This window comes from Anser brachyrhynchus, assembly GCF_964034855.1.
Source record: "Anser brachyrhynchus genome assembly, chromosome: 18".
Taxonomy (NCBI): Eukaryota; Metazoa; Chordata; class Aves; order Anseriformes; family Anatidae; genus Anser; species Anser brachyrhynchus.
In genome coordinates, this window is record NC_137711.1 from 6862718 (window position 1) to 6886728 (window position 24011).

The following is a 24011-nucleotide window of genomic DNA, read 5'->3' on the forward strand; positions in this document are numbered from 1 at the left end:
GCCCGAGCCCTCGCGCACGCCGCGCGTCCTGGGCGGTGGTTGGTCCGCGGGTGAGCGTGCGCGAGCGCTCCGACCAACCGCCGCCCGCCGCGCCGGAAGAGGAGGGGAGGCGGCGCCGGCAAGATGGCGGCGCTGGGGCGGCTGTGTGAGTGAGGGGCGGCGGCAGGGGCCGGGAAGGGGCGAGGGGGGTCCCGGAGCTCGGGGCTTGCTTTTTGGTCGCAAAATAATTAACTGCCACACAAAACGTAACCCCGGGAACTAGCCATTGGGGTTTTGTGTGTTTTCTGGTACAGTGAGCTGGGCTGTAGCTTAGAATGTGGGCACGTTTAACTCTGTAACTCCCCTTCCTCTGCCTCCTTCCCTGCGGCCGGGTCCCAGAGCCTGTCCTTTACGTAATAAATATCCAGCATTTTAAATTAACGTTCTTCATAGAGCACGTTCCTTTTTTCTCTACAAGATTTCTAGCTCACTGACCATCTATGATAACTTAAGACTAAGTGAATCCAGGGGGTTTCCTCAGAGCGAGGAAACAAGCATGTTTTATGGCACAATAGGCACTCCTCTGCTCTTACCTGCTGCTTCAGAGGTTGAAAAGAGGGATTTAGAAAACGTGGATTTGCCAGCTAACTGCATGAAGGAGGAACTGCTGAGATCTTTCTAAGAAAAACTAATTATGTCACAGTCGTGTTTTACACAGAGAAGTTCACCAGAGGGTGAACAAAACCACTGTGTTTTCTGTCGGTGTCCTTTTTTCGCAAATGAGTACGTTTGCGGTGTGAATGACATTGTGTTTCCAGACACAATCTATGACTGTAACGACTGACTTCTTTTGCTTGGCTTGTCCTATTGTAACTCAAGGATTTGCACAAAATGCTGAAGCTGTTATGTTCAGGATAACAATTCTGTATGTGCTTATGTATCACTCTGCATTGGAGTCTCCTCATTTGTAAGATTACAAAATATTTACTTACTAACTAAATAAATGCCATTCAATTGAGGGGTGAAACTGAAACAGAGGTCACAGTTTGTCTTTTCTTGAACCAATAGAAGGCCAATTTGTAGTGACCTGCGATTTCTGTAGCACGTTTTACAAGGCCTTTATGAGACATGAATTTGTCTATGTCCTTCATGTCCTGATTGTTTTATTCTTGTCTGGGTAGCAGCAGAACTTGAGATGTCGTCTCTTTGCAGAAGATTTCGTCCAGGGTGGTTTAATTATCATTTATCTTGGAAGTAACTTGTTTTTTCCTCCAGGCTTTTGTTTGCCTTTAGCTTTAAAAACTGTATAAAGTGATAAAGTCTGGGGGAAAAAAAGCATGTGTATTAACTTTTCAGGTATTTTTGTTGTTGTTCTTGCTCCAAATCCAGTTCTGAGCGTTCCGCAAACAAGCCTGGTTGCTGTCAGATGTGCTTCTAAGAAATCTGGGGGCAGCTCAAAAAATCTGGGTGGCCGCAGCCCTGGGAAGCGCTATGGAGTCAAGAAAGTAGAAGGTAGGCCAAACCAGCTACTCTGCCCTTATTCGTGTTTCGTGGCGTCCTTCGAGGGTTATTCCCTGGCAGGGGTGATAATTGCAGAGCGTTTCTGTAGGAGGCGGCTGAGGCACTCTTCCAGCAGAAAGGAGAGAGGAGGTTCAGCGAAACCTCCTGGTCGAGGGTGGGCAGCAGGAGGGCAGCGTGAGTCAGCCTTCCTCCCCGACGGGCCCACCAGCGGGCAGCCAAAATTGGCTACGGAAAACGTACTTTGCTTCTCCGGAGAGGCTGGGAGGAGGGTGCGCTGTGGGACACCGAAGAACTTAAGTGCGCTTTCCCCCCATGCTGGGTTGAAAAGCGTGGCATTTTAGCTGTTTACAAAGGGGAGAATTATGACGTGTAGCTGAAGCCAAAGTACAGATTCTTGCAGCTAAGTGCTTAATAATTAGTGAGTTTGCTGATGAAAACATATCAGTGTTACAGGTAATAAAACGAATGCCTTCAGCAAACAGAAAATGCCTTGTACCCCAGGAGCAATCCTTTCAAGGCCTAGAATTGCTTTTTTCCGTTGTATATCAATTGCCCTCTGCTTCACGCTAACAGCAGTTTTGTTCGGATGCTTTCAGCATTTGAAGTCATTTTTTCCATAGAAAATTTCCACAGAAAGCTGTTTTTTGTAAGTCCTGGAACCAGTAGTTTTCCGCCAGCTTCAGGGCCTCGGGGAGCTCCATTTTTCCACAGGCTGACTCCGTCATTCCATTGCAGGTGCGTTTGTGCACGCAGGCAACGTTTTGGCTACGCAGCGATTGATACGCTGGCATCCAGGGGCTTATGTAAGTCGCTTTTCTGTCTTCCTTGGTACTCAGAACAGCAGCCCAGAACAGCCCACCTCTGTGCTTCCTCCCTCTCAAGCTGTTTTTTAATTATTGTTTCTTTTTTTTTTTTTTTATAATCTTGAAATTGGGTTTCATTATTTGGTATTTCTTAGTCACAGCCTGCACAGAATCACAGCTGTGCCCACCTGGTTTAGGAAAGGACTGAGGGTTATGGAGTTGGGTTCTTATACTTTAGGGTGGAATCAGCATCTCCTCTCTTGTAACGAGCAGCATTACACACTTGCTGGAAGCAAGTGGCGTGGTTTTCTTTTATTTTAAAATACGAAGCAGCGGATGCTGTTGAAGCCAAGATAGGAACCAAGGCAGGCAGATGATCAGATCTGCTCAGCAGCGACCTCCACCCTTTCCATCCTGATGCTGTGCCGGTCCTTTTGCAGGTGGGGATGGGCCGTAACAAGACGCTCTACGCCCTGGAGGATGGGATCGTGAGATACACCAAGGAGGTGTACGTACCTCCACCCCGCAGCAGCGAGAGCAGGGAGGTGATCTGTCGTCTACCCAAAGGCGCAATTCTTTATAAAACCTTCATCAGCGTTATCCCCACCGCAGAAGTGGGGAGCTTTAAGCTGGTCACCATGCTCTGAGTCTCCTGCGTCGCGTGGGGGTGGATGGGAAGGAGCGGCTGGGACAGACCGCTGTACCTGGGCTGCCATCTCAGGAGGACGAGAGTGTTCTAGCTCTGAGGACACCTGTTTGTGCCTTTGCTCTCTTGCTCCCAAAGCACACAGGGTTGGAGTTCAGGCACTGGAGAGATCACTGGGTTTTGTGAGAGCGCCCAATAAATGCATTGGAGTTCCTTTGGGTCTTGACTGTTCATAGAACATCACCTGCGTTCGTTCAGTACGTGGAGCTGCCTTCCCCCGGAGAACCCCTTCTGTTGTTCCACTGGAGTACTTCACTCTAGAATTAGCCTTGTGACAATACTTGTCCTATTAATAATTCCCTCTATTTGTACTCATTTTAGGCACTACTGCTGTATTTTTATCGTAGCTCAGCACGCTGCAGGAGAGGACAGGTCCTTTGCCAACTGCACCTAACTCTGCACCCCAGGAAGCTAGATTTTTGCTAATGTCTAACCCACCTCACTGATTACCTCAAATACCTGGGAGCATTCCTTTCTCTAACTACGCGAGGCAAATTCATACTTCTAAAGCTAATTTGTAACTAATTTTAGAGTGCCTGGTAAGATGCACGAGTCTGGGATGGTGTCTGAAGCTCAGCAGCTGGAGGCGCCTCGTAAAGCCGTAATCCGGAAGACTTAGCCTTTTGTCTCTCCCAAGCCATTCCATGATTGCTTGTGTTACTTGAAAGAAAGGAGCCCAACTGCCTCGTGGCCAAGCTGATCTCATTTTATCTACAGGTTTGTAAACAATTTGAAACATCAGCTCTGCAGTAGAAAACAGATTATCAAAACTGGTAACGACATCATTAGATTGTCTGCTCTGCGAAAGATGACTAGGTACTGTCAGCCACGTATCTCCGCCTTTGCTGTACGTTCTTCATGGAGACCACCAGCTACACTTTAGACTACGCTTTGTCCTTTCCCAGGTTGCGCATCCAGTTCATCTCGGTGGCCTGTCTTTGCACGCAGCGCTGCAAGTGATGTAACCCCTGGATCTCGAGCGTCTCCAAACCTTTCCCTGAGGTCCACACGAAGTTGCTGTAAATCGGAGGAACGCTGCTGGGAGAGCACGCAGCAGTGCTGCGATGCACGTTCGTTCTGCCACTCACGGGTCAGATTCCCGCCTGGTATCTGATACGCTGATAAAGTAAACGGTTTTGTAACCCAAGGAAAACGTGAAGTGGCACAACACAACCGCCTGAGGTCTGACACTCGGTGTGCTTGGTGGTGCCTGCTGCAGCCTCACAGAGGTACGATATACCGGCTGCCTCGAGGAGCTCTGGCCGAGCAGACCTTCATCTTTGCTTTGCCCCTCTGCAGGACAAAGCAGCCGGTCCGTCGCCTTTGGTAACAGTGCATGTGCCAGAGAGAAGAGCAAGTAGATGTCCCTGGTCACCCTGGGCAGAGCGCAGTGCTCGGTGTTGGCCCCGTGGTTATCCTCGTGCTGCGGGACGGACACCTCCACTGGCTGGGTCTGAGTTGCCTGCATCTCCCTCAGCTGATCAGAAATAAGGGTGAAGGTCTGAGGTTTGGCTGTTCCCTGCAGATGAGAACGATGTCCCAGGCACTTCCATCGCTGCCACCAAGGGAAGGAGGAGCACGGTGAGGCTAAGGCCTCACACAGCTGTGTTTCGCTGAGTTTGGTAGCTGACCGGGGCCTGGAAAGGGTTTGGTGCACCACGTCTGTCTGAGGTCTCTGAGATAATTGCTGTTCCTGAGAAAGCTGGAGGATGCCGTAGAGCATGCTCGTAAGGAGGTGGCATCTGTCGAGGAGAGAGGAAGAGCGTTACAGCTGATCAGAAATAATCAGAGCAGATACAAAAATCACAACCACCACCTGCCTGAAACTAAACTCCTGCTCTCCCTAGACGAGCAGGCTGCTGGCAGGCTGAGCACCTGGGAGATGGGACCTTGTTTGCCACACAGTGGGACAGAAATCCAGTGGAGAGGACACAGCATGTTCCACCCGCTCCCCTGGTACGCTGTACAAGGTTCCTGTTCCTCCTTGTCCCAAGGACTTGTCACCACTTGTTGCAAAGCCAGAAAAAAGATGACTTCAGTTAACACAAGACTCAGCTCCTCAGCGCCAGGTTGCCTGGGCCTTACCCTCCTGTGCCATTAGTGCTCTCACTTCGGGGCAAGTATCATTAGTTACAATCCCAAACACCGCATGCCAAGTGCTGACTATTCCAAATTCCATGATGCAGCATTAAATCCAGGTAAATCAGTGAACCTTTTGTGCTCTACGGGTTTCAAATATTTCTGTCCTGCTTTAGTCAATGAGGCCTTTTTGTTCGGGAGTCTCTTGGGATGCTGCCACAGGACCTACTTGGCAGATGCACTTGCTCTTCTCTATTCTGTTGAGGGAGTGCAAATCTTAAACGTGGTAACAGGCAAAGCCTTTGGCTCGTGAATAAGCCATAAACACTTCAAGATAACAGCGAGGGGCCTGTCAGAGGTGCCCTGTAGGGAGAAGGGAGCAAGAACCCATGGAAGCCTTACGGATCCAAAACTAACATTCCCAGCTCGGAGTTGTACGGGTCTGCTCTTTCATCAGCAGTTCTGCCCTTACTCCCAGCACAAGCATTTCTGCAAATGCACCGAGAGGGATGAATCATTAACTGGCACAGATGCACACGAAAGGAGCCTCCTGGTACACCGTGTGCCTTTCCCAGAGATAAAGGCTATCGGAGAAAGGCAAGTGCAGAGAACAGAGTCCACAGCTACTGCAAATTGCTGAGGCAAGACAGAGCGGAGTGGGGACTGCCCCTGGGGCTCTGCCAGCCGAGAACAACCTCAGGCTCACCTCCTGGGAAGGATCTGCCCACAGCCCAAACCTCTTGGCGATCATCTGGTGGATTTCCCGCTGGCGGTCTTTCTTCCGCACGCTTTCGTAGCTCGGCAAGCGGGGCTGCTCCCAGGAAGGCAGCCGGTAGCTGCTGGGGGGCCCGACGCAGAACAGCTCGTCTCCCTGGGAATGCCAAGCCCAGAGAGAGATGTCAGCACCGCGGTGGTTCTCGGAAGTTCACGGCCCGGTGCCACCTCAAGGTGCTTCAGGGTTCAAAGCTGTGGGTGCCATTCCTTGAACCCTGAAAGAGGAAACCCGCACGCCCTCCCAGGAGGCAGTTACACCACAGCCACGCAACACAGATGTGCTCTGCAGGATCCCAGGCTCCAAGGGATCATGCCCGAACACCTCAGGGCAATGTGGTAGCCCTGTCGCATCCCCGGCCCTCCTCTGCGGGATCTCACATACAGGCAGCGCTTCCCAAAGTTGTTCCTGCTGCTTAGGGCCTTCTCCACATGACCCCAGGAGCTCCCCAGACCCCTGTAACCACAGTCCCCTTCCAAGTTCCCCCTGGCTCCCCTTAGGGACAGCCTCCTCACCTGCATGCCAGGGTTCTCAGCAGCGCTCTCCAGCCGCGATGCTCCGCGCTGGGGCCCCACAAGCCGCTGGCTGCTGCTGAAGTACGGAGGGGGGCAGTCCTGTAACGAGGGGTCGGGAAGGGAAAAGATGAGAGCGAGCCAAAATCCCTCCCACCCCGCCTGCCAGCAGAGCTCAGCCAGCAGGCAGCCCACTTCCCCCCCCAGCAGGAGCCTTCATCACAGCCCAGCGGGGCTCGGCACTCTCCCTTTGGCTTCTGGAGGTGCCCAGCTCCAGCAGTGCCCCCGGAGCTGCGGAGGGAAGGCACAGCCTCAGCAGGCAGCGCCCGAGCACGCTGGCACCACGACGCCACGCAGCTGGAGGGACGGCAGCCTGGCCCCAGCGGCAGGTTTCATTCAGACTCAGCAGAAGGAGCTTGCTTTGGGAGACAACAATGAAGACGACAACAACCACCAGCAGATAAGAGCCGGGTCACATGCTCAGGGTTACAGAATTTGTAAACGCTTATCTACCGAGGGAGTCGGTTCGGAGTAACGCAGCAAGCAAATCTGAAGAGCAATAGACGTCCTGTTCCTGAACAGCCTTGTGCTACTTAAACTCAATTCCCTGCAAACGTGCTGAGCGGGAGCAAGCAAAGATTCTTCCTACGGAGAGGAGCCGCGGGACGCTCCTCGTTCCCAGACAGGGCGGCTCTGCCGACAGAAAGCAGCCCAGGACCTCCGCGTTATCTGTGGGGCACGTGCAGCAGCAGAGCGCAGCCCAGCACCAGTCGGGCCCTGTGCCTGTGCCTGCGAACACCCGGCTGAGCCTCGCAGGCACCGGGGCTGTTACAGGCAGCTGAGCCGGGTCGGTGCCAGCAAGGTCCTGCTCCTCGGCAGCAGTCCCAAGGCAGTCCCAAGCAGCTCGGGATGCATCCTGCCCAGCCTCCAGGAGCTTTGAACCCTCCTCCCAGCGTGTGCCACAGCAGGGAGGAGAGGGGAAAGGAACAGACGCAGCAAAGCAGGCAGGGGACACCAGCAAGGCAGCCCACTGCCGCTGTGATTTCTGCTGGAGCTATTAGATTTCCCCTCCACTCAACAATCTCTCTGTCCCCTGCTAGCCGAGGCAGAACGTCCCCTCTTCTCCAGGGCGCTGGGGCAGTACCCAGGGCCCTCCTCCCGAGCTGCCGTCCCCGCAGCTTTTGGAGGCCAAGCTTTCCCCAAGGCGGCCGCTGCCACAAAGGCCACGCTGGCTGCACGCGCTGCTCTTTTTCCATCAGCAGCTTCCCCACTTGAAAGGCAGCCCCAGGAAATTACAGATGCGAGTGAAAGGGCTTTGTGTCTCGCGCAAGAAGCCAGTTGCTGGGATGCAAGTGCTAGAGAGCGGCATTGTCTGCCTCTGCGCCAAGCCTTCCGGCCCCCTTCCCTGCTGGGCCCCTTCCCTGTGAAGCAGCAGCCCGGAGGAGCCCAGCCCTGCACACGAACGTGCCGGGGGAGGAGGACACCCCTCTGCGAGCAGCTTGGGGAGCCGGAGGCCTTGCTGCGGGCTGCATGGCCGGGCACGTGCGGGTGGGTGCGGAGGGAAGGCAGGGGGTCCGGCCTCGAGGACACCAGCGGGTGGGAACGAGAGCTGGGATCTGGGGCCGGTGTGGGACCCGCTGGCAGGAGGGGAGGGAAGGTACTCACACACTGCCCGGGGGTCTGGAAGAAGCGGCAGGAGCAGAGGAACTGGCAGCACATGGGGTCCCGGTGGTACAAGAGCAGCAGCAGGATGAGGACGGCCACGATGAACACGGACGTGGACACCGCTGCCGGAGGTGGGACGGGGGGGGCGCAGGGGTGAGCCGGGCTGGGCAGGGCCTGCCGGCAGCTGCCCCCCTTCACCCCCTGCGTTTCTGGGCACAAAATCAGCTCGGGAACAAACCACAGACACCGGCTTTGCCTGCCGCCTGACCCCAGGACGCTGAGAGCCCCGCTTGTCCCCCGGCCACCTCTCCCCGTGGGGTCGGGGGCACGGCACAGGGCTCGGGGGCTCAGCCCCAGCTCCGCACCCACAGCTCATGGGGGGGAGGCACCGGCCTGGCTCCAGCAGCTATGGGACCCCAGCTGGGGCTGCACAGCACCGGGTCAGGCTCCCAGCCCCGTTCCCCGGCTCCCAGCCCGCTTCCCCCATTCCCAGCCCATTCCTCTGTCCCCAGCTCCATCCCCAGCCCCGTTCCCAGCCCATTAACCCACTCCCAGCCCCATTCTCAGCCCCATTACCCTACTCCCAGCCTGTTCCTCCGTCCCCAGCCCCATTCCCCCATTCCCAGCCCCGTTCCCAGCCCCATTACCCCGCTCCCAGCCCGGTTCCCCCATTCCCAGCCCCCTTCTCACCCCCACTACCCCACTCCCGGCCCGTTCCCAGCCCCGTTCCCAACCCGGTTCCCCCATTCCCAGTCCCGTTCCCCCGTTCCCAGCCCCATTAGCGCACTCCCAGCCCGGTTCCCCCTCTCCCCCCGGCTCACTGGCGGCGATGACGATGGCCAGCACGTTGCCGTCCATGGCCGCCCCGCCGCCCCCGGGCTGCGCCATCCCTCGGCCCGGCCGGCCCGGGCAGGGCGCCCCGCGGCGGGGCCCGGCCCCGGCCCCAGCCCCAGCCCCAGCCGCCGCACCGGCCCCGGGCCCGCCCCCCGCCCGCCGCCATTGGCCGCCGCGCCGCCCGCCGCCGCCCCCTATTGGCTGCCGGCGGTACCAGAGGCGGGACCGGCGGTTGCCAGGGAGACGAGGCCCGCGGGGCTGGGCCTGGGCTGGGCCCGCCGGGGGGGGGGGGCAGCCCCAGCTGATTAATTAGTTAATTAGTTAATTACCGCTCGTAGCCAACAGGGGGCTGACCGGCCCCAGCACGGCCTGAAGTATCGCCCCCCCAGCCCTCATCCCCTTCCCGCACCCCAGTAGCCCAGCACAGCACGCCACAGTACAGGAGATCGTTATATTTGGGGCGAGGGGCACAGCGCAGCCATCCCCACGCAGCGCTGCCACCTCCACAGAGTGCCGCCAGCCCCACACAGCGCTGACAGACAGCCCCACACAGCGCTGGTGGCCCCAGGCCAGGCATCGCCTCCCCTCGCTGCCCCCAGTCCCGTCCCTCGCGCAGCACCCTTCTCACAGCACTGCTGTCCTCAATGCCCAAGGGAAAGGAGGCGGCGAGGCGAGCCCCCGGGCAGCCTGAGCGCAGCCCTGCAGGAAGGTGGCACAAAAGTCTTTGGAGATGCTGTGGCTGATGTACAAGCAGAGAGGATGGAGTGGACAAGCTCCAGCATCCCCATTCCCAGCGGCTCCCCTGCCCCAGCCCAGCCCCAGGGGCAGTGTCTTGGTCCCAGGCCGTACACAAGCTCCGCTGCAGTCCAACACGGCTGTGAGCACCTTCCCAGGGCACAAAACCAACCACAGCCTTCTCTCCAGGCAGCGCTGGTGTTTGGGAGAGGAACGCTGCAGGCAGCCCCCGAGCTGGGAGGTGGATGGGGGAAGCAGGAGGCTCTGCAGCTCCCTTTGCCCCGAGGAGGCAGCTTCTGGTCCCTCGGGGAAGCAAGCAGACAGCAGAGAGCAGATGGAGCCAGCCGGACCTCGTCTCACTTCTTTGCTTTTTAGCCAGGGAAGCACAGCAGATCCTGAGAGCTTCTGCTGACCAGGGAGAAAGGAGAAGGCTGGGCCATGGCACAGGACAGCTGCCGTCTCATCCGCACCAGGACATCAGCCACGTGCGTCGCGTTTTGGCAGGGGACGTGAGCAGTCCGGTGCCCAGAGCCTCAACTGAAGCGGAGACAGAGGCTGCAGCATCCGCAGCAGCTTACTGGGCATAAACTGCTCACCGAGCCAGGGCCACCGCGCAGCAAACAACACCAGCTCCAAACATTTGGCACAGTCAGGCTGCTGCCTTGGAGGGCAGGCAGCGCCCCGCAGGCCTGGGGCAGCCCTGCCCAGGGGCAGCAGGATGTGGTTCCCCATCAGCCCCCAGCAGGAAATGGGGAAACAGCAAAACAATAATAATAATAATGATAACAATAATTAAAAAAAATGTAAACAACCCAGCACCCTGTCCTGTACCACCACGACACCCAAGAGAACAAGGTATGTTACAGTCTCAGGGGAGATGGAGACACAATTGGCCCGGCCAATGCGGGGTCTTGTCTCTATTGCACTTTGCATCATATATATTTCTATATATATATTTATAAAAATACAAACTAAAGGGCTGGGGTCGAGGGGATGAGATGCAAGCCCCGGGCTGGCAGCAGCTCCATGCACATGGCAGGTTTCAACCAATTCTGCTTCCGACTTTCCCTGTGTGCCCTGTCCCTGGAGTCCCCAGCCAGCCCTCCTGGGGGGCAGCCTGCAGCACAGGGCCCGATCCTGCACAGATCCCCCTGGGGCCGGGCAGAGAGGACAGGGTGCTGAGTTGGTCCAGAGCCCACCCCCCTGCCAGCCTCCCTTCCCAGCCCATCTCACCCCTTCCCGAGGCACCGAAGAAACAAGCACGCAGCTCTTCCCAACCGCCGGCACCACCCGCACCCCGCGGGGACGGGCGCCCCGGCACACTCTCGCCTGGCCAGCAAGTGCCCGTTCCTGGGGGAGGTGGGCGAGACCACATCTCACACCTCCCTCTCCACCTAAAAAACCCACAGGAGGATTTCCCTGGCCCGCCGGTTCCCATACTCTTTTCCTCGAGTTACTACGGTGTGAATGGCACGGGGTGATGTAGTCCAGAGACGCCCCACGCCGGTGACGGAGGACGCTCCTCGCTCCCAACGCCGCCCCCCCGGCTGCTCCTGCTACCTCAGCCGCCCGTCAGGTTTAACGGGCCCCAGTTCTGATTTGGGGTCCGGGGACAGCGAGCTCCAGGAGGTTTTGCTGCAGGTCTCCAGGGAGGAGCAGGAAGAGGAGCTGCTGACGCAAACGTCTGCCACGGACCAGAAGGCGCTGATGGCGCTGTCTGCCCACTCGTCCAGCGCCCGGCCCGTCAGCTGCGCCTTCCCCGCCGCCGCCGCCTCTGCCTCCTCCGAGCGCGGCAGGTTCAGGATCCCCCCCAGGCCCTGGAAGCTCTGCTCCATGTACTCGTTGCGGGGGGGCCCGCCGTGCAGCCAGTTGCTATCGTCTGGACAGGACGGGGAGAAAGAGATCAGCAGCGCGGTAACGTCCCAGCTCCTCCTGCCACCGCCCCCAGCACCCCAACCCCTTGCAGCCCCGTCCCCTCCATGCCAAGGAACAGGGATGCAGCTGGAGGATGGAGGGGTGAACCTGGCTCGCCTGCAAACGGGCCCACAGCAGCCTAGTGGCCTGGTTTGAGGGCTCACGGGGACGCCACCAGAGGGGATGGCTCCTGCCTTGCAAGCCAGAGAGGCCAGAACCAGGGGGAAAAAGATAAATCACAGAATCAGAGTGATTGAGGCTGGACGGGACCTCTGGAGGTCATCTGGTCCAACCCCCCTGCACAAGAGCCAGGCATAGTTCTTCCTTAAGATCTATAGCCTTAAACACTTGCATGGAACAAGCAAAACAATGCTTTTCACCATTTTTTTCCCCTACAGAAAGACCCCAGCCCCGATCTCCAGAGCGTCCTCACCTTTCCTGAGAGGCTGCTTGCGGTTGAAGGTCTGGGGCACCACCAAGAACTGGTTCTCCCCCAGGGGCTCCCAGAACTGCAGGAGGCGGATGGTCCAGACGCCGGGGCGCAGGGGCCGGTTGAGGGGGGGCTTGTACTGGGTGAACTCTGTCTCTGCATCCACCGTGATGTCGTAGGAGGTGGCGATGACGTACGTGGGGTCGATCCACACCACCGTGGCTGTCAGGTTGGGGCCCCGCGACCACTTCTGCATGGCCACCGGCTCGTCAAAAGGCCCCATCAAGCCTCCAAAATTGCGGAAGAGCCTTTCCTTGGGGTCCCACTCTGTGCCCACCTGCAGGGACGAGGCACAAGGCAGTGGGACACTGGGCGGGCTGACACGACCAGCTCAGGTTTTGTGCTTCACCATCCCAAACTGAGGAGGGCACAAGCTCTGGAGCCCAAAGCAATGCACACCCAGCCTGCGCTGCTCCCCCGCCCGCCTGCACCATGGCAGGGCCAAGCCAGCCGCATGCGATGCCTACTGCAGCCAGAGGTGCTGGCACCAGCAGCCTCAGCTCCCCCCTGCAAGATCCCTTCAGGCCTTTCCCAAAGGATTAGCTCCAAACTCAAGAGTAATTCTTTGACAAAAATCCACTCGCAGCCCTGACAACAGCACTCTCTCTCTCTGCCCGCCTCAGCACGCAGGCTGGGGAGAAAAGGAAGGGCAGCCCGGAGTGAAAAAGCTGGGGAGAAAAGTAGGTGCTGCGAGGGACACGTTTCCCGTTTACCTCCAGGTTTTGTAACCGGTTTGCCTGCCCTCCGTGACCCGCCAGCTTCAGAGCTCCTTGGGGCATCATCCACACCTCCAAGGCCTCTGCCTGCCCAGTCGCCGCGTTCTGCACTTCCTGCATCACCAGGTACCCCTGGAAGCGGTCGTCGTAGAAATACAAGTGCACGCTGGACGGGAAGCCACGGGGCTCAAACCTGGAGAAAAAGAGACGGAGAGGTGGCACGCGTGAGCATCGGCATCCTCCCAGCAGCAGCCACCGCTCAGAGCCTGGGCCGGGCTGCGGCACGTGCCCCACCTGCAGAGCTTCTCCTTTGGTGCCAGCACGGAGGCAGCTTTGCGGAGCCCCAGCCGGGAGAAGGCAGTGTAGAAGGTGAGGGTGACGTCGCTGAGGCCGCTGAGCCCGTCGACGCGGTCGTAGACGTTCTCCCAGTACGCCTTCAGGGCCGGCGTGTTGGGGGGGTAGTTGCCGTAGAGGTGGGTGTCCAGGATCTCCAGCACCTCCTGATTCACCGTCGACTCGAACTTGCGGGCGAAGAAGGTGGGTCTGGAGAGTTGCTGGAAGAGCAGAGGCGTTTCTAGCAGCGGTGGTGGCACCCCCTCCGCCCTCCTGCCTCAGCGGGGCAGCTGGGCGTGAGGCATTGGGAAGAAACATGCTGGGACCCATCCTGCCCCCTCTGATGGGGCAGGGTAAGGAGCAGCAAAGCACAAACAGCCTCTACGTGGGATCCTCTGAGGCAGGATCAGCGGGAGCAAACGGTACGGTTAGCGGTTACGTGGATGGGTTCTCATCTCTCCCACTGCCTCCCCTTTATGTGCTCAGCAGCAGACGTGGCATCTAGTTCCTTAGCTGCAGTCTCTGCTCAGACGGGTCCCCACCCTCCAGAGCCTCTGCAGAGCCCTGGCCATGCGGCACTGCCTGCGGGATCGGGGCCATGCACCGTAAAAGCTCAGGACTGCAGGGCAGAAAATCTTGCTAACTTCACTTTCAAGGGCTGAACCTCCCCCAGACCTCCCCTGTTCAGCCTACATCTCAGCTCGCTGAGCGCACGGCAGGCGGTTCATCACAGTGTGCTTTGTCCTGCCAAAGAGGACAGCACTCAGTGTTTTTCCTGAGCAGGTACTTGCCCCAAGTAATTAGTCTGCAGGGAAAGAGCAGGAAAATGAGGAAGCCTGTGAAAAGGAGCAGCACTGCAAGCAGAAGCCTGGCTGCTGGGCAGGACAGTCAGCACAATCCTGCCACCCGAGCATTTACAGACACGTCTGCGCCAAGCCCCACTCCGCCTGGAGAACCAATCCTGCTCCCGTCCCTTGCTGGGCTGGGGTGAGGCTCGTGCAGACGCGGGGAGCAGCGGCACAGCACCCAGGGGCGTGCCTGCGGGGCAGCTCAGAGAGAAGGGCTGGGGACAGAGACAGGGAAGAGGGGAGAGAGCGTGAGGAAAAAGGAGGATCTTTTTCACCTGTAGCCGGAGGAAGTCCTGGGGTTTGAAGTCATTTGGGGAGCACCCGCACCAGTCGACTATGTGTTTATATTGGCACTTACAGCCCAGCTTACGGTTCCAGTTGGTCACCCGCAGGTTGTTATCCACCAGCGTCTCGCAGGCGTGGCTGTTCTCCAGGACCGTGTGGAAGAAGGACTGTGCGCGGCAGAGAAGGGACAGGAGATCCATGGAGGAGGGTGGTTAACCCACCCTGCACTCAGAAGAACACAACAGGCCCAGAGAGCTCCTGGACAGAGAAACCTGTCCCGGTTCCCAGCACAGGGCAACCCGTAAGAGATCAGATTATACACGCACATCAGTCCTTATCCAGCCCACAGGCGTCGGGACCTAAAGCACAGGGCTGGTTACAAACAACCCTTGGCACACCTGCTCCTCCACACCCGGATCTGGGCAAAGGAGGCACAAAGCTGCCAGAGCAGAACCAGCGATGCCCTTCGCAGCTGCCTAGGGCAGGGATGGTAAGCACAGGGAGAAGAAAACCCTACCAAAGCCAGCATCACTTTTTTGGTTTGTTTCTTGGGGAGAAGGAGTAAGGCTGAAACAAGGACACGGGAGCCCTTACGGCAATGCTGGCCCCAAACTTGGCTGCCCACGTCCCACAGGCACCCACCTCGGCTGGCAGCAGCGTGTAGGTGTAGAACTGCCGCAGCTGGGACACCAGCTGGTCGTCCGCGTACACCACGTACTCCACGAAGCTGCGCGTCAGCGAGAACCAGTCTGAGCCCCCATCCACCACGATGCCCTCGGGGATGTGGCGCTCGCCCAGGCGCCACATGTGGGAGTCACACTCGTGGAACAGGCGGTCCAGGCCCTGCTTCTTGATAAACCTGGGCACGGAGACAAGGGTGAGGGGCCAGGGACACAGGGTGGAACTCTCCTGCAGTGTAAAACCAATGGACTACCACTCGTGACACAGCTGGCCACACAGCAGCCCTGCTACGCCTCTGGTAGCCACAGCCCGAGCAGCCCCCCAGCCTCCTGGTTCTGTTCTTCTCCCCAAATTCCCGCTTTTCTGTTCCTCCAGCTCAGCTCTGCCCCTAGCTGGGGTTACCTGGCGTTGTCTCGGCCGTGAGACTTCAGGAAGTTCTTATCTCGGTATTTGGACAGGAACATCACCAGCTCCTCGTTGGTCCTGAGATGTAAATTAGGAAGCGTTAATGGCCGCTGGGATAGAGCAACCCAGTAAACATTCGTGCTGCAAGAGCCACCAGACACGAGGAGCCTCAGGCTGCCTGGCAGGCGCTGACTCAGGCCCGTATCCCATCGTGGGAAGACAAAGCCCTGGTCCTTCTGCCGTCTGGCGCCTGCTGAGGGTGCGCAGCCCCGATGCACGCCCAGATATACACGCGTTCATGTGAGCATTTCCCTGCAACACCCCGACAAGAGGAAAATACAGCCTGTGAGGTATTGGCCGAGCTCCTGGGCAGAGACGGAACCAGCCTTGCCCTGGAGCACCAGCAGCAGCACGTGGCTGCCATCTCCAACCTCACCTTCCTGCCCTCCCTGCTCCTCCCAGCAGCGTTACTTGCAGGGCTCACCAGGGAGCCACGCAGCCCGAACCCTTCCACTGTCCTCCCCAGCCCCAGCGAGGTGCCCACCTTGTGGGGTAATCGGTGGCACTCAGGTTGATGAAGAAGTCCCAGGGCCACTCGGAGAGCTCCAGCAGGTCCTTCATGCTGCGCAGGTACATCTTCAGCAGGCTGGCACCTCCCCAGATGGTCACCATGCGCCAGGGCGTCACGCGGATGTTGGGGTAGTGCCGGGCCAGCTCCACGGCCTCACGGTGGAGGTAGTTGGAGCGCTGCGGGGGAACGAAGCTCACGGTCAGCAGGGGCTCGTATTGCCAGGGACCCACCCCTCCTCGCCCCAGTCCTGGCTCTGTCCATGCCTTGATGCCCTGAGCAGCATCAGAGCTGGATCCTGCAGCCCTGCGGGGCCCCAGCTCACCGCACGGCTGAACTTCAGGCTGCTGCTGTCAGGGGCTGCTCACGAGCCTCAGGCAAGGGCAGCCAGCCCCTATACACTGCCTGGAAGGGCTCAGCCACCCCTCCATGCTGCTGTGCCCCTTCTTGCTGTGTTCCCAACCAGCCAGACAGCCCGGCCTGCCTCTGAAGTCCCCCCCGAGCAGCAGAGGCAGCTCCGTGCAGTAGCCATCCCATGACCTACCGCTGCCTGCCCAGGGCACAGCAGCCAGCCTCTTTCATTTGCTGCTGAGAAATAAAAGTGGGCAACCAGGACAGAGCCGATTGCCTGACCCCAACGATCTTCTCCTTCCAGCAGGCAAACCCACAGCTCTCCCTGGGATCTTGTGAAAGGACGCAGCGCTGGGGGGAAGGTGAGCAGAGACCTCCTGCTCCCTGCAGCCCCAAGGGCTGAGCTCCCCCTGCTCTGGGCAGGGTGGACAGACCACAGAATCATAAAACATCCTGAGCTGGAAGGGACCTACGAGGATCATCGAACCCTCCGTTAAAATCTAACTGTATGTCTGAGAGCATCGTCCAAATGCCTCTTGAACCTGACTGGGGTCCTACCTACCCTTTTCTGCGGATGCAGAGAGCTAAGGGAGGGTCGCAGCACCACAGGCAGCGAGGACAAACCTCACCCAGCCACTTCCCCTAGCACAGGAGATGCTGCGCCTCCGTTTAGCATCCGTCTGCACCCCAGCTCTGTGGGCTGCTTCGGTGACGGACCCAGACACTGTCAGCACACCCCCTCCCCTCCTGCCTTGCCCCCTGCCACGCACCTTGTCCACGTGGATGTAGAAGAAGTGCTGCTGGTGGTACACCGCCTTGATGAGCCGCTTCAGCTGGCGAATGGCCCTGCCGTGCACCACCAGCATGTAGGCGATGCGCACGGGCTTGCTGGGGGGCAGCTGCTGCAGCCGGCTCTCGTCCCACTGGATCACGGGGCTGACCTTTCCTGGGAGGGGAGGAGAGGGCTCTCAGCCAGCCTGGCCTCAGATGCAGATGGCACAGGGCACACTGCTGCCCTGCCACGTGCAGCTCCTGCCACGGCAGGGAGATCCGAGCGAGGCAGGGGATCGCAGGGAGCAGCACGACACAGGGCAAACCCCGCAACGCTGCAGGGCACACGTGGCAGGACGCACTGGGAAGCGGGAATGCCCCCTCCGGCCCCTCGTAACAAGACGCAGCTGTGCCCAGCTCCGATCCCTGCAGCGGCTGGGACGAGCGGCCCAGCTTAGGGAGGCTGGCACAGCTTTGACAGGATTACACAGGCAGCGGTAATCTGGGAATCAGCGACAGCTTGAGGCAGCTTTCTGCCAGGTGGGACAGTCGCTCACACAAAGGAGCCGGCCCACGTGCCCCTTCAGGATATTCCCGATGCCCGGAGGCAGCCAGGGCCACCCCGGCAGGACTCACCCGAGAGCTGGCAGTGGCGAGGCACGGACAGGGGCATGAGGTTGCCGGCCCGGTGCAGACACACCACGTTGGCGATCTCCTGTTGGCACTGCTTGCTGCTGGCCCGGGCCAGCGCCGAGAGGGCGTCTTTGCCTGTGATCTCGCACTTGGGGGCGAAGCTGTTCTCGGTGGGCTGCGGAGCCCCCTCCACGCTGCCCGTGTCGCCCTGCTGGAAGACGGCCAGCTGGGCGTCCCCGCGCGCCTCTGTCAGGTTCCTCCGGCTGGAGGCGTCCGGCGCGGCCGGCAGCCGCCGTCCCGCTTTGTGCCTCGCCGTGACGGCTCTCACCACCTTGGACACCGGCACCCCGGGGCTGTCCGGCCGTCCCCGCCACCGCCCGTGCTTCCGACCGGCGCTGCCCCGGCGCCCGGCAGAGCTGTCCGAGTCCTTGGAGCCATCGCTGTTCTCGGGCAGCCTGGCCTTCTTCTGCCGCTCCTGTGCCAGGTGGATGCGGAAGAGAGGACAAGGCATTAGCTCCCATCCCTGCCAACACACTCAGGGCATCCTCGTTCCCAGTGCTCCGTGCCGGTGTCCCCATGGAGCCCGGTAACCGACACCCTTCTCTGCCAGGCTGCCGTCACCCCGAGCAAGGCAGGGACGGGTATCCCTCGCTGCAGCCCTCTCCCCAGGGCAGAAGGTCAGCGCTGAGCCCAGAGGAGCAGCGAATCTGACCCTCCGGCCTCGAGCAGGTTTCCATTAGCCATGACCACGATGACCCAGCGCTGCAGCAAGCCAGGTGCTCCAGGAGCAGCAAAGGACGCCGTTATGTCCCCCCTCCATCACCTAAACCCCCAGGCTACGACCCCACAGCACCTCCCTGCACAGCCCTTTGCCCCCTCAAGAGCACAGCACCCAGAACCCTACTGCCAGCAAGGGAGACCCTGGCCTGCAGAGCCCGGGGTCACAGCACCCACGATACAGAAGCAGGACATAACTCTCCGTGAGGCTACACGGATGAGGCTACATGGATTGCTGCCACCTTCCAGGCGCCAGTGTGAGCAGGGACATCCCCAAACAGGGGGGGTGAGCACAGGGCTCCTTCAGCTACTGGTAGTTACTTTACCAGGTGGCAAACGGACCAGCTCCTCGCTGTGAGCCCCAGCTTAAAGTCCAACTTATCCAAGCCCAAAAGTCCAATTTATCCAAGAGGAGGGGTCCCAGCAGGGCAGCACGCACCCCCTGGGGCTAACGGTGCCGGAGCTGTGTCAGACAAGGTCCTGCCCGCGCTCCCTTCCCCACGCCCTGGCTCCCAGCACTGGGCTGGAGCGGGTGCTGCAATCGCCGGCTTCTCCAGAAATCCCTTTAACAACCCCTCCCACAGAGCCAAGTTTGTGTGTAAAGGGAGCAGTTAATTACGCTTCGTTACCTCCGCCAGGCCGGCTGATTAGCAGAAACGAGCTAGCCTTGGGGAGAGCGGGGAGCTGTTCCTGGGCACGCTGCAGCTTGGACAGCGGTGACAAGAGAGGGAGCTGCGGGGCCAGGGTGCTGAGCCGGGCACGAGGATGCTGTGAGGTACGAGCCCCGTGGGATGCCCCGGCCACAGCGGCCCCGTGCAAACCCTCTGGGAGGAGCAGCCCTTCAGCACCTTCTGAGGACACACAGGTGCCAAGCGAACCCACCGCACAAGCCTCCCCGTGGGTGCAGCTGCTGGGAAGGTCACTTGGGCCAGGAGAGAGCACGCTGTGCAAGGCAGGAAAGCGCCTGGCCGGACCTGCAGCCGAAGGCAGAGCCAGCCCAGCGCCCCCGAGCTACCGGTGCCGGGGTGAAGCAGCCTCCCCGCAGCCCGTAACCCACGGGTACCCAGAAAGGGGCCACGCAGCCGCCTGAACCCCAAGGGGCTGGTGCCAGGAGGGACCAGACCAGCCCTCTTCCACTGCCAGGCGCCGCGGCCGGGAGCAGCCCACCAGGCACCGCGCAGGACCGCCTGTGCAGAGTCACCAACCTGTTCCCTCCGCACAGCGTCGCGGGAGCAGGGAGGCAGGAGGGGACCGAGGAGCGCAGAGCAAGGCTCTTCCTCGGACTCACCCCATCCCTGCGGGGAGAGCCGCCTGCCCTGCCGGCACCCGCCGCGTGCCCGACTCCACGCACGGCCCCTGCACGATGCCCGCGCCTGGCTGCAGCCCCGCGGTCCCCCAGGAGGAGCCCGGCTGCCGTCCCCAGCAGGGAAACCATCCCAGACAGCGCGGGCCTTTCCGGAGCTGCTAGTTAACGAGCTCCGTCGCTTCTAATTACTGCACCGCAGCGGAGCAACCCCGCCGCCCCGTGCGGGCAGGGAACAGCCCCGGCCACGTTGCGCTGCCGCATTCACGGCTCGTGTGCAGGGCCTTTGGCAGGGCTCCCAGGAGAGCCCGCAGCTGCCTGTCCCTCCTCCCAAAACGACTCCAGCCGCCTGCCAGAGGTCGCTTCCCCTGTCCTGCCTCCCCTCTGCCTCCTCCCGATGCGACGCCGCGGTCCCCACGGTCCTGCCTCCGGGGCCAAATACGAATCGGAAAATAAAAGTATCGGTGGGGAGAGAGCGGAGACCCCTGTGGGGAGGAGAGTTAACAGCTGGTGTCCTGCAGGGTTCTGCCTGGGCCTGGCTGACTTCGGTGTCCGCCAAACGCCCGCTCCCATCAGGCCAAACAAACGCCAAAACTTTCCAAAGTCCCCGGGGGAATCTGGACACAGACACCGTCCGTTCAGGCAGCAGCAGATCCATAAGCCTCACTGTGGAAATGGACTCGATCACAGCCCCTAAAAACAAGTTCTTTGGGGGAAAAAAACAAGAAGGCACCTCAGGCAAGCTGCAAGCACAGACGTTTCAGAGGAAGCCTCTCTGGAGGCCACCGTGCGTGGCTGACAGCAAGACACAGGCCCAAGAGGTGCCCCCGCCTGCCTGCACGGAGGAAGCCAGGAGGCGAAGGGGGAGAATAAGGACGTGGCTGGGCCGTGGCACGTCTCCCAGGTGGCAGGTCCTCGCCTCCGCCCACGGGGACGTCCTGCAGTTTGTGCCCAAGGAGCCAGCTCCAGCTGCCCGCGTGCCGCTCGGGAGCCGTCGGTGCCACCACGAGGAACTGATCCGACTCCTGCTGGTCTGAACGCCACGAAGCGTCTGCGTGGCGAGTCCAGGGAGCCTCCAGGGCCTGGAACCGGCACCAAACCCGAGCACGGGTACCTCCAGACAAGGAGCCGGACAGGCGGATCCAAGGTCGCCGTGCAGACTCCAAGGCCAAGGCCAGGAGCCGCCCCGCGTGCGTGGGCTCGCAGCAGGGACAGGATCCATGCGACACGTCCTCCTCCTGGCTGGGGGCTCTGAGGCAGCCACAGCCCGCCACGGGGCAGAGAGCGCTCGGCGCTGCTGGTGCGAGATGATGTTATAACCTGCTCCAGTGAAGGGCAAAGCCCGAAGCCAAACGAGTCCTCGCGCAGCCTCTGCCCAGCTCGAGCAGGGAGGCACCGGGGACGGATCCTGCTGACTGCGGAGGACGGGAGCCGCGCATCCCGTCAGCCAGCGGGAGCACAGGGATGCTCCCAGCCCGTCCTCCGGGAGATGCGACTCACGAGAGGACTCTGAGGGGCTTCAGCCTCTTGCACAGCCCTGCCAAGGTCGGGACCACCTCCCTCCTTCCCCTGCTCCCGCGCCCCTGGTGGCGCCCAGCCCTGGCTGGGGACAGCCCTGCCTGCTCCCGTCACCCCTCCAGGAAGGGGACAGCCACCGGAGCAGCCCTCTGGGGAACACACAGCTGCCAGCCCGGGCACAGGGCACGCAGGGTGACCACCCCGCTAGCCCAAAAGGCAGGGCGAGCTCACGGCGCGTGGAGGACCCGCAGCTCCCCTGGGTCGCAGCTGGTGCGTGCTGGGAGCGAGCCAGGCCGGAGCAGTGCCCATCAGCGGGAAGGAGCCGTTCCTGCACGCAATTAGGGGATCCCAAGCTCCCCAAAGCCATCCAAGGCTGCAAGGTCGGGGTCCCCTGGGAGAGCTCACCTGCTTTCATCTTTACCAGAAATGCCCCCGGGGAACGGTGGCTCCTCCAGGTCTGGCCAGGATCAGGAACTGGAGAAGGGCAGGGACACGAGGAGCTTTGCTGTCTAAGTAACCAAGGCTAACTGGACGTTTCCCAGCTTGCGGATGGGTTTGGGCTGCCGAACAGCTCGGGAAGCTTCTTGCCTTCTCCGTTCCCAGGCCCCAGAGCCGTGAGCCTGGTGGCGGCGAACCATCCTGAGTCCAGAGGAGGGGCCCATGGCCAAACGTGTCGGTGTCCAGCTCAGTGTTGGGAAGAGACGTGGTGAAACCAGGCGAGGGTGCTCCAAGAGCCACCGCCGGAGGACGTGGGGCAGGAGGCAAGGCAGGAGGCAGCCCAGAGGACAGCAGCACCCCGGGGTGCCTTCCCAAGGAGTGCGGGACGGCGCAGAGGGAAGGGAGGCTGGGACTGGTGAAGTGCCCCGGCCAAGGTCACAGAAAAAGGGACGGGGCCATCAGGCAGCCCTGGCTGCTCTCACACTCACAGCATCTTCAGATCAGAGGCAACCCCACGTCCTGTCTCCTTGCCACGTTAATTCCCTGGCTCCGTTTCGCTGTTGTGTGGATGCCAGGCATGAAGCGCTGCCCCCCGAGGGGTGTCCAGGGGCTGTCAACGAAGCTGCTGAGCGTGCGACCACCTCACGCCTTCCTCCCGCTCCTTGCCAGGCATTGCCGCGATCCTCCCTCTTCTTCCCTTGTTGCTCTCAGGGAAAGTTCCTGGGGCCGCGAGGAGCCCTGCGACCGGCGGGTCTTGGGGGAAAGGGGAGGTGAAACGCCCGGCGAGGGAACCCGCAAAACGGGGGGCTGCCGGCCCCACGGCCTGCTCCGGGGGAGATGGGATCCAGCCGCAGGCCTGGGCTCCGTCCGGGCAGCCCATGAGGAGCAAACACCGTGAAACTGGTGACCAGCGCGGGGAGCTGGGTGGCCAACATGGCAAAACTGGGGGCCAACATGGCGAAATTGGGGGCCAACACGGTGAAATTGGGGGCCAACACGGCGAAATTGGGGGCCAACACGGCGAAACTGGTGGCCAACACGGCGAAACTGGCGGCCGAGGGGCCGGGAGCCGTGTTGGGGGGGTGGAAGCGAGGCGCCCCACAACCCCCCATCTCCCCAGTGCCTGCTCCTCGTGCCCCTGGCCGAGCGCCTCCAGCCCTGCCTCAGTTTCCCCAGGCGGGGGTGCCGGCGGCGTTTGGCTGCGAAGTCCCCGGGGGACCGCAGGGACCCCCAGCCCCCCTCCGCAGCCAGGCGGGAGCCCCCGAACACCCCACGGAGTCCCATGGCTCCGTTACCGGCTCCCCCCGGCCCGCAGCCCCTGGGGACCCCATTAACCCCCCCATTAACCCCCCCATTAACCCCCCCATTAAACCCCCGCTAACCCCCCAATTAACCACCCAATTAACCCCCCCTCACCCCCCCAAGCAGCACAGCCTGACCACGACCCCCCCCCTTTCCCCCATCCCCACATGCAAACAGTTTGGGGTCTCCCCCCCCACACCCCAAACGCCCCTAAATCGCCCCAAATCGCCCCAAATCCCCTCCCAGCCCCTCTCCCGCCGCCCCCCCCGGCGCACCTCGGCCGGGCCCTCCTCGTCGAGGCCGGCGGAGCTCCAGAGGACGAGGCCCTGCAGCAGGAGGATGCCGAGGGCCGTGGCCAGGGCCAGCCGGTACCGCCGGGCCAGCTTCCGCGCCCGCCCGCTCGCCACCATCGTCACGGCCGCCGCGGGCCGGGAGGCGGCGCGCGCACGCGCGGGGAGGGGCGGGGGGGGGCGGGGGGGGCGGGGGGCGAAGGGGGGAGGGAGCGCGCATGGGCAGCGGGGCGGGGGGCGGGGGGGGGTGTGCAAGGGGGGGGTGTGCGTGGGTGTGCGTGTGTGCATGCACGGGTGTGTGCATGCATGGGTGTGTGCATGGATGGGTGTGTGCATGCATGGGTGTGTGCATGCACGGGCGTCTGCGTGTGCATGGGTGCGCGTGCGTGCAGCATGGGTGTGCATGTATGGGGGTGTGCATGTATGGGTGTGCATGGGTGTGCATGTATGGGGGTGTGCATACGCATGGGTGTGCATGGGTGTGCATGCATGGGTGTCTGCATGCACGGGTGTGTGCATGCATGGGTGTCTGCGTGTGCATGGGTGCACGTGCGTGCATGTATGGGGGTGTGCATGTATGGGTGTGCATGTATGGGTGTCTGCATACACATGGGTGTGCATGGGTGTGCATGCATGGGTGTGCATGTATGGGGGTGTGCATGTATGGGTGTGCATGTATGGGTGTGCATGTATGGGGGTGTGCATACACATGGGTGTGCATGGGTATGCATGCATGGGTGTGCATGTATGGGTGTGCATGTATGGGTGTGCATGTATGGGGG

General features: G+C 60.8%; 3 protein-coding genes across 3 annotated transcripts; 1 reads left to right on the plus strand and 2 right to left on the minus strand.

The window, feature by feature from the left end:
* Nucleotides 1-15: 15 nt before the first annotated feature.
* On the plus strand, nucleotides 16-3164 carry MRPL27 (mitochondrial ribosomal protein L27). The gene is made up of 4 exons (XM_080560463.1): nucleotides 16-145; nucleotides 1369-1491; nucleotides 2236-2303; nucleotides 2744-3164. Exons 1-4 carry the CDS (start codon nucleotides 124-126, stop codon nucleotides 2948-2950), a joined length of 420 nt encoding a protein of 139 aa, XP_080416589.1. The 5' UTR covers nucleotides 16-123; the 3' UTR covers nucleotides 2951-3164.
* A 535-nt stretch (nucleotides 3165-3699) lies between these two features.
* Nucleotides 3700-9019, minus strand: LOC308179773 (uncharacterized protein). The gene is made up of 5 exons (XM_080560458.1): nucleotides 8859-9019; nucleotides 8038-8159; nucleotides 6376-6474; nucleotides 5795-5959; nucleotides 3700-4751 (listed from the first exon to the last, which is right to left on the minus strand). Exons 1-5 carry the CDS (start codon nucleotides 8923-8925, stop codon nucleotides 4605-4607), a joined length of 600 nt encoding a protein of 199 aa, XP_080416584.1. The 5' UTR covers nucleotides 8926-9019; the 3' UTR covers nucleotides 3700-4604.
* A 289-nt stretch (nucleotides 9020-9308) lies between these two features.
* XYLT2 (xylosyltransferase 2) lies at nucleotides 9309-23397 on the minus strand. The gene is made up of 11 exons (XM_080560384.1): nucleotides 23215-23397; nucleotides 17605-18076; nucleotides 16968-17143; nucleotides 15823-16025; nucleotides 15276-15356; nucleotides 14835-15051; nucleotides 14183-14359; nucleotides 13021-13280; nucleotides 12724-12919; nucleotides 11954-12287; nucleotides 9309-11485 (listed from the first exon to the last, which is right to left on the minus strand). The coding sequence occupies exons 1-11, from the start codon at nucleotides 23347-23349 to the stop codon at nucleotides 11163-11165; spliced, it is 2574 nt and encodes an 857-aa protein (XP_080416510.1). The 5' UTR covers nucleotides 23350-23397; the 3' UTR covers nucleotides 9309-11162.
* Between the last annotated feature and the right edge of the window lie 614 nt (nucleotides 23398-24011).

Coding starts and splice junctions, on each gene's coding strand:
- XYLT2 (XM_080560384.1), bottom strand. CDS start 23,349: ATGGTGGCGAGCGGGCGGGCGCGGAAGCTGGCCCGGCGGTACCGGCTG. Junction 18,077..23,214: donor ACGAGGAGGGCCCGGCCGAG/GTGCGCCGGGGG, acceptor CACCTGGCACAG/GAGCGGCAGAAGAAGGCCAG. Junction 16,026..16,967: donor TCTACATCCACGTGGACAAG/GTGCGTGGCAGG, acceptor GTTCCCCCGCAG/CGCTCCAACTACCTCCACCG.
- MRPL27 (XM_080560463.1), top strand. CDS start 124: ATGGCGGCGCTGGGGCGGCTGT. Junction 146..1,368: donor GGCGGCGCTGGGGCGGCTGT/GTGAGTGAGGGG, acceptor CTCCAAATCCAG/TTCTGAGCGTTCCGCAAACA. Junction 2,304..2,743: donor GCTGGCATCCAGGGGCTTAT/GTAAGTCGCTTT, acceptor GTCCTTTTGCAG/GTGGGGATGGGCCGTAACAA.
- LOC308179773 (XM_080560458.1), bottom strand. CDS start 8,925: ATGGCGCAGCCCGGGGGCGGCGGGGCGGCCATGGACGGCAACGTGCTG. Junction 8,160..8,858: donor GGCCATCGTCATCGCCGCCA/GTGAGCCGGGGG, acceptor CACCTCCGGCAG/CGGTGTCCACGTCCGTGTTC. Junction 4,752..5,794: donor GGGCAGATCCTTCCCAGGAG/GTGAGCCTGAGG, acceptor TCTCCTCGACAG/ATGCCACCTCCTTACGAGCA.